The sequence below is a fragment of the Anneissia japonica genome, unplaced genomic scaffold, assembly GCF_011630105.1.
Source record: "Anneissia japonica isolate Jap-2015-1 unplaced genomic scaffold, ASM1163010v1 scaffold1374_len1023071_cov147, whole genome shotgun sequence".
Taxonomy (NCBI): domain Eukaryota; kingdom Metazoa; phylum Echinodermata; class Crinoidea; order Comatulida; family Comatulidae; genus Anneissia; species Anneissia japonica.
This window is the reverse complement of record NW_022728671.1, coordinates 988,026-996,902: the sequence shown is the minus strand read 5'-3', so window position 1 is coordinate 996,902 and position 8,877 is coordinate 988,026. Positions and strand designations below refer to the sequence as shown.

Below are 8,877 nucleotides of genomic sequence, written 5' to 3'. Positions count from 1 at the left end.
ACAACTAATGACCTACTTATTAGCTATATGATGAGTTTATATGCCTCTATAACAGTCTGATCATCCACCTTGAAATCATTTCTGATGAAATCTATGTTATACAAGATATGGATGAACCTATAATATTCAATCAGTAGGTCTATATCAGAGTCTGGAGTAATAGAAGGTGATAATCATTCCTTAATGAGGTTTTTGAGTGACACCAAATCGAGTTTGGAGGGTTGACCAATGCCTTTGGGAAAATTTAGTAACCTTCTACTGTATAAACATTCGTTTTATGAGATATCTATGCTAATTGGAAGCCTCAATAGAGTTATTAAAGTAGTACTGTACTGTACTAGGATAACTCCTTGACTGGTCATTTCACAGGTGATCTTTCCATGTCTGTATTTGTATTTTGTCTTTTGTTTGAGTTTGTTATTGGATTTATATTTTGTTGAGTTTGTTAAATTTGTTGAATTGTTTTATTAGTTTAATTCTGGGGTTTCTTCTTTATTTTTGGGGTTGTTCTTTATTTTTTGGGTTTGTTCTTTAATTTTTGAGATTTGAATTATGGCCCTAATGGCCGCCCATACTGACTGGCTGTAATACTAAACCTATAGAGTCATTATCTTTAGTTGGTGACAAGCAGCTGAACGAAAGGGAGAAGGATAAAAAACATAAATCGTCAAGACATCACCACGTTTTAGTTGGGAATAGTATAATTTATATTATTCCTAATGAAGATATACAACAGGTAATAAATTTTATTTTGATTAGCCTCATACTGAGACTAGAAAGCAAGATGTTGGCAAGTTGTGAGCTGGCTGTTGGGTTGTGTATTTTGGGACAGAAAAATACTGGACTGCTTGTGCATTGTAGTTAGCTGCCATGGCATTTTATTTTCAATGTTGAAATGCAGTATAGCATTATATTATTTTCAGCCTGCCGGAGAACAACGCCCGCAGCCAATTATTGAAAGCAGATCTACAGTTCCACGAATTGATGTAGAAGAAAATAACATAACAAATAAATAATAAATAACATTTTCAATCTTTCTATAAATACTAAAGTCAAAGATTGTTTCGTCTGGGCAGCCTCTATCGCCACTCAAAGGACTTTCCTTCTTCATATAAGACTACTACGAATGGGTGTTTCGGTGGTAAGCAAGAAATCCAGTTGGCCAAACCCAGTACCATTGTTTATCTCAAACATGGGAAATACAATGTAGATGCGGAAAATGTAAATGACAATTTCATTATGTACCTTTGTGCACTACTATTATGTTTACTTGATTATTTCAAATTCGAGTTTCACAACGAACAGAAGCTCATGTTCCACAGATAACTGATGATGGCAATAGGAACTCAAATACATCATGCAGAAGAATTGGAAGTAAGAACTATTGACATTACCATAAGAAGCCATATGAATAGTATTGGTTTGAGAAATAAGGAAGCAACTGGGGTTTTGAAAGTATAATACATACTTCAAGTATTGAAATACGTGCCATCGTGTTGGGATTCAATATTTCAACATTAATTATGTCATCATCAGGTGATCATTCCTGATGATGACATAATTAATGTCGAAATATTGAATCCCAACACGATGGCGTGTATTTCAATACTTGGAGTATGTATTATACTTTCTTATCTGAGATTAATCAGTGGACCTTTCGGTAACTGGGGTTTTAACATGCTGAATTATAAGTTCTGTTTTGAATTATTTTTTTTAGAAATGAACAGGTTTTTCCTCATCTGTGGAAAGTGTGAAAATTGTAAGTGACAATTTCATAATGTACCAAAGTGCACTATTCATCTTTGAATGGCAATCTTATGTTTATACCGTAGTAGGCCACAAAACAATCTATCCATTTAAATTGAAGAGGAAAGTGTACTTGAGCATTAATGTGGATAAATAGTATGTGTTTTTAGGTTTAAGGAGAATTTTTTAAAAATTTATTTAGAAAAACTATTTATGAGGTATTATTAATTCAGAAATATCTGGAGTGGCAAGAATCGGACCTCGGTATTGAGGTCTACATAATAGTATGTTATTGAAGTACTGTAATATGAATAAATATTTTTTCAATATGCAATTCACAGATATTTTATGTTAAATTGATTATTTTAGATTCAAGTTTCACAACGAACAGAAGCTCCCTTCCACAGATAACTGATGATGGCAATAAAACTCCAATACATCATCTGTGTTTGTCATATCGGATAGCAAAGATATTGTGTGCACTAGGCTTATGTCTCATTAACATCAGAATACTAGTACACCACATACATACACCACCAATGATGGAAAGTGAATGGGCTGTTTTAAATTTAAACTTTAATATCATTTATTAATAGGTGCCTTCAGATGACTATATGATGCCTGATTTTTTCATTGCATCTGGTACTCCAACTGTAAGTAATGTTTCGATTTTGTTCTGCTTGATTACAACACTTTTATTTGGATTCATTGAATTATACTGTGCTAATTTATAGTTCCTGTACCTAAACCACATCTTATGTCTGAAAGGTGAATGACTTTGATAGCTTTGCTATTCTATTATAAAATTTAAATGTCATGTTTGACATTTATTAATTTAATATCAATTATGAACTTAATAATATAATATCACCAAAACTAAACAGGGCTCTCAAAATCAGTTGCCCGACGGCTTTTGGCAACCAAAAATTTACAGGGGGAAACCTAAAATTAGACATGTTGGTCCTGATGGGCAACCAAGAAATTTTTAACATGATTGTAAAATTCAAAATTAAAAAACTTAATTTTATAAGTGAGGGCAAGTAAAAATTCAGAAGGGCAGGGCAACTGAATTATTTTTGTATTCTGTGAGGCCTGGTATATAAAAAAATATTACAATAAAATGGTTTAATATATGTTATATATTTATTTATCTTTACAGAATTCTAGCTAATTGTGAATTCTCATGATATGCCTGTATTATTTAACACTGACGACCTCTTATTATTTTTTTCACAAAATGGGACAACCTTTGCTAAGTACTGAAACAAAGTGAAGACACTTTCTACTAACTTTTTTTCTACACACATTCAACACATCAGAATGCAATTTAGTCACCAGAAACTATCTTTTGTTCTCTTTCCAAAAAAGATATAGAAACATTTAATAAGTGTGTAGAATTTGTTAATACAACGTGGAAGACAACAAGAACTACCTCATAAGAAATGTTTAAAGTACAATCAGATACAAACCAAAAGCTTTTCCAAATATTGAAGTGGTTGAGGATAAAGGCCTGTTTATACTTCAACGATAACGATCTTATAACGTTTATAGCACAGTAATATACTGCTGTACAATAACAATTTTCTGTAAATGTGTGTGAAATTAAGAACAAAATAGAGCAATGCTGGAATAGGCAAAAAATAATAACAGTGAGCCTGGGCATAATTTGAATGGTTCTTATAAAAAAAAGTGTATCATGGTCATGCTACTGTATGGCTATACAGTATTTAATTTCTGTTGAATCGGCCGAGTAAACTGGACACGAACTAATTTTTGTCTGGTTTTGGTAATTTCCCAGCAATTGTTCTCGGATCGCACATTATTTCAGCAGTGTAAAAAACTCTTTCATATTACTTTTTGCCATGTACAAAGCCATTTCAATTATGTTCGCAGCGTATTCTGCAAAGACAGACAACATTCACATATTATAAAACATGAAATGCCTGACCCAAATGCTGATATATACTGTATTAACTTAAATGGTAGAAATTAAGCTAATGCTTATTACATATAAATCATTGAACAACCAGTCACCAGCATACATCCGTGAGATGATTGTGACTCCACGACTTGTAGAAGATCCCTTAGGTCAACAACCGATAAATCTGTGCTATTCGTTCCCCAAAGTCGTCTCAGAACTTATGGTGATCGAGCATTTGCAGTTGCTGCCCCTAAGCTTAGGAACAGCCTGCCCGATTATGTACGCCAGGCACCTTCAACTGGGATTTTCAAAAGCCGATTGAAAACTCATCTTTATAACTCACTATAGACCACTCACATTCGTTCATTTTCGTTGCTCGATAGGCCAATATTTAGTTACACACATCATTATGACACCTGTGAAATCAATAGCTGACCGGCCTTGGTCGGTCAGTGAAACGGTGTGGTGATGTGTGATTCTATTTTTTATCTGTTTTGTCGGTTATTCTGTTTGGTTAGTTTAGGTTATTTCCGGTCAAATTTATTTCCATACATTATTCACATATATTTAAGCGCCTTGAGACGGTTTCGATCGTGGAAGGCGCTATATAAATATAAAACCATAACCATAACCATAAATGCATTGAAATACTTCAACAAGTATAAAATATAAATGGGTAAAGCACAAATTATTTTTTTGAAAAGTTATCTCACCGAATGTAGACTTGACAAGATGTTTTTTAGCTACCCAGTCTTATTTGGAAGAGAGAACCACAAAGAGTACTCAAGATCTCTTCCCTGGTTTACAAAGCTGCTATGTAGGTTCTGAGACAAGCCCATCACTGCAAGATGTCGGTGCTCAGGAAAATCCAAGAAAATGACTATTTCAAAAAAGCATTTACAATATTATACAGTACGAAAATATAACAATTATTCTACACTAGTTAGTCATTTGGCAAGGCGTTATCATTGCCTCCACCCAGGAGTAAAAGAGGGTACTTGGTAGGTTCCAAAGCAAATACTAGCTGAAACATGTGATTAGCATTTACGGCGATTGCATAAGATTTAGGCCTAGTAATGTAGATAGTACACCCCAGAACTGCTGCTGCTAGGCCTAAGAAGTAGTATAGGCCTAGATTAGTAAGGTACGATTTTGTGCATCATCTTCATAGCAATCTTTGCCGCAAAATTGCTAGACCTACGTAGGGTAGGGCCGCCGAGGGCTAGGCACCTACCCAACCGTTCGACATCTTGTTTGTTTACTTGTCGTCGGCGATTATTGTGTCAAAGTGCAATTTGATTGACCAACCACAAATCGCTTACAGTCGGGAATATAACGCGGTTGTTTCAAATTATCTGAACGATCGCAGTGGGTTTAGAATGCGTATGAAAATAAAGATGGCGTATCGACATATCGGCCATTTTTCTGAGAAATTACTTTACAAATGTTTTTATTAATTTCTCAAATTCAACAAATTGTTCAAGGTTAGTATTTTGTGACTGGTTTATTGACTACCCAAGGATTCCAAAACCTTCATTCATTGGATTTTTGAAAATGGTTTCATATCCATTTTAAGAAACCAGCTACTTTCAAGATTACAGAGGCAAAAATCCTGGTTACACACCCTCCGCCAGCACAACTATGCATGAAGTATTTTTACAACGCTAAGGGATGCACCCATGCCCTGTTGAAGAGAGGTAAAGCATGGCATTCTTGTCAAGCTCAGGAACTTCCAGAAAACAGTTGTGTTAAGCCTGCAAAAAAGAAAGATGTGAAAGGGCTCTTGGCATCTATGGTAGAGCAGAATAATCCAAATATCAAAGCGTTTTATGATCCCATCTGTATTAGCGATAATCAGATGGACACTGATACCTTTCATGAGGATGACTGGTAAAACTGGAGCCAATTTCTCGAAAGTCTTTTTTAATCATATTCATTTTCATAAAAGGAATTTAGACGGGGTTTTTTTTCACAAAATTTTTATTTTTATGTATTAAATAAAACTCATCAACCTTGTTATAACATCTCAACTTGTTTTTTTAATAATAAAATATTTCAACTGAAAATGTCCATTTTGTGAGTGAATCAGTTATTTTATGTTTGTGTAACGCTGTTTAGTTGCAAAACTGCTTACATCCATGTATTTCAGTTAAATTAATTAATTAATTAGTTTTTTGCCCTTTTCTCTCGATTTGTAAAAATGGACGTAAGCAGTTTTGCATAAGAGCTCTTCATATGTTAAAACTAGACCAATATTCTATAGCTGATCTAGCAACTATTTTGACAAAACTAGACCTTGTTACAGCAAAAAAAACAAAAAAAACAATGGTCCAGCAAAAAAAAAAACACTTTTAAGGCTCTGCCATAAGCAATCATCAGAAATGGAAAAAAAAAACTTATCTAGGCCTCTGTGATCCCAGCAAAATCCCGCTGGGATCCCCCAGCATGGTACCAACCGGGATCCCTTAAAATTTTTTTATAGGTTAATGCTGTCTTGACAAAGAATGTGTTGCCAATGACAACTTGTGTAGTGTGTCACTTTGACTTTAATTTATATAAGGAAGCTGAGTGGCTAAAGTGTAAACCTATGCAATATCTTTGCAATATACAGCAATAAAAACCTTTACGGTAAATAATGTATACATAATTGGTTAATAAATTCAACGGTTTTTAATGTACGATGTATGAATGTGTTATTTTTAAGCTTAAACATTACAATTTGTTGCATTAAATTAATTTTTTGCCAGAATTAAAAAAAAAAAAAAAATTTGTCAAAGTTCCCCAAATACGGGGTAATTTGACAGCCTGTGAAACACGCTATGGTTCGTACAACAATTCATCAATTAAATTTTTTTTTTATTGATGTATGCAAAAAATGACTGAAATGGCGACTGTCAAGAATTCCACACTGTCCACTGCACAATAGGTGTTGATTTAAACAACGTAAATTTGCGACTGTTGAAAATTTAAAACAACAGACGATGAGTAGAATTAACTATCATTGCATTTTAATCATCACAAGCACTAGATGACGTATTAGAGAAATGACTGAAATGGCGACTGTCAAGAATTCCACACTGTCCACTGCACAATAGGTGTTGATTTAAACAACGTAAATTTGCAAGCAATTTTGTTTTATTCATTCAACATTTACATTTGATGTATTTCAGAGATTCTGAATCTGTTACAATTAAAAGTAATTTTTTTTCCCGTTTGAGATATTTCAAAATGGATTTCAAAAAGCTTTGAAAGAATATAGACACTCGAAAAAGACGGACATGCTATTAGTGGCAAAAATAGTTGATGATACCCAAATAAAGGTAGACAAAAAGAGCAAGGCATAAAAACAACCCCTGGCTCACTGAAAAATTATGAGAGCTTATGCGTGAAGGAGATAGGACAAAGGAAAGAGCTTAAATTACAGTTTATACACAACAATAACCTCAGAATACTTTAGGAAAAGGAATTGATGTTTAATCTTAACCCTTAGCATGTGGGAGGCGACTATAGTAGACACGCATAATGCGCAACAGGACACGGGAGGTGACTTTTTCCAAAATTCAAGCCCGAGTTATTTAAAAGTATGCATGTTGCCCACAAGAGTTGCCTGGCTTCAATTAATTGTTTGTTTGTTTGTTTGGTTATAGGTCATATCTTTTTTCCTTACGAAATGGCTCGTACGCTATACTGCAGAGCAAGTTATAGAAGACTTTTTGGATGATGAAAGCGATGATGAAAATGATGATTTTAAGCCACATTATGATGAAAATGAAGACGTATCAGATGAAGGGGAAATAGGCCTAGGCCCAGGGAATGATGAACTGCCGGGTGAATTGCCAGGAAGTGGTGGTAGAGAAAGCAGTGGAGAAAGCGATGAAGAAGATGGTTAAGTGCCTAGAAGAGCAATTGATACATTGAACTGGAAAGACCAAGCATATGAAGATGCTTGGTTGGGGAACTTCTGTACTGTAGGGTGACCTTCTATACAAGGCCTAAGTTTAATTAATAATTTTTTAATAATTACAATAAAATAATAAGTTGGTATAATGAGTTGGTTGTGCAGATACTAGAATAGATTTCGAGGGATAGGCCAGGCCGAATTGCTAGGTCCTAGGCCTAGGGGTGCAGCCTAGCCTAGGCCTATGTCTGGTAATAAATTAAATAATTATGTCTCTGTTGCTGATCTTATTTGAAATAAATAAGATCACCTACTAAGGCAATGGGAAGCTTTGAAATCATACTTTGGGTCAAGAGCTGAAAACCAAAAAGGCCGCTCCATACACAACCGTCTATGTAATCCAATGATGCAAGTTTATGCTTCATATCATAGTGTCATTAATTAAGAGAGTTACAACTGGAAATGTCCGTTTCATTCAGCTAAGTTTAACAAATTGTGAAGTGTTGGGGACGATCCAAATTCGGGTGTGCATTTGAGGGCGATTGGGGCCCAGACCTGAATATCCCGAAAATGTATCAATGGATAAAAATAACAATTGGCAGAATAGAACAGAAAATTAAATCGTGCCAGTACGTTAAGAGAGAAGATGTAAGGGACTGGCAGGTGTATAACTTGATACGATAAAAGGCGTTCAAAAAATGAAGTGATTATGATTATATATTGGTGTCGATATTAGGACCATTGAAAGCAAAACGTCGTATATCAGATATCTCAAAAACAAATCAACTCATCTAAATCAAACTTTTGTTTTAGTATAATATTTTTTAAGTAGATTGTGGTTGGTGGGGAAAGCGTTTGCCGTAGGGATGGTCATAGAATAAGGGGGTAACAGTGTGGTCTCTGTAGTGATATGCTGCCCTCAACATTATGCTGCCCTCAATCTTACTACAGCTTACCTCAAGGCAGCCCGTGGGACAGGCTTAAGGGAGTCGCCATTACTATGTATAACGTACAGTGTTATTAAATAAAATATTGATGTTCTATATATGTTTAATGAGTGGACTATCATTAAAGTCCCATGCTACTTAAATAATGAATTAATGGAATCTGAGGTGGAAGTGTCTCTAAGAAGCGATTAATGGAATACACAAATTTGAAGAAAAAAAAATTTAAAAAATAAATAAATAAATAAAATGTAACAAAAAAGAGTCTGTACCATGTGCTATCCGGTACCGAACATACTTTAATTATTTTAAAGATAACTTCAACTATGGATTTGGACGTCCTCGGACAGATATTTGCGGAACACGCG

At 34.5% G+C, this 8,877-nt stretch overlaps 1 protein-coding gene across 1 annotated transcript; it reads left to right on the top strand.

The window, feature by feature from the left end:
* Positions 1–8,610, top strand: LOC117114470. The gene is made up of 4 exons (XM_033258138.1): positions 1–736; positions 1,284–1,374; positions 2,343–2,399; positions 7,315–8,610. The coding sequence occupies exons 2-4, from the start codon at positions 1,330–1,332 to the stop codon at positions 7,555–7,557; spliced, it is 345 nt and encodes a 114-aa protein (XP_033114029.1). The 5' UTR covers positions 1–736; positions 1,284–1,329; the 3' UTR covers positions 7,558–8,610.
* The last annotated feature ends 267 nt before the right edge of the window (positions 8,611–8,877 follow it).

What these genes read in the sequence shown, in the direction of transcription:
- LOC117114470 (XM_033258138.1), top strand. Translation starts at nt 1,330, where the DNA reads ATGATGGCAATAGGAACTCAAATACATCATGCAGAAGAATTGGAA. An exon ending in ATCATGCAGAAGAATTGGAA is followed by an intron (nt 1,375 to 2,342) that starts GTAAGAACTATT and finishes ATTTATTAATAG; the next exon opens with GTGCCTTCAGATGACTATAT. An exon ending in TTGCATCTGGTACTCCAACT is followed by an intron (nt 2,400 to 7,314) that starts GTAAGTAATGTT and finishes GTTTGGTTATAG; the next exon opens with GTCATATCTTTTTTCCTTAC.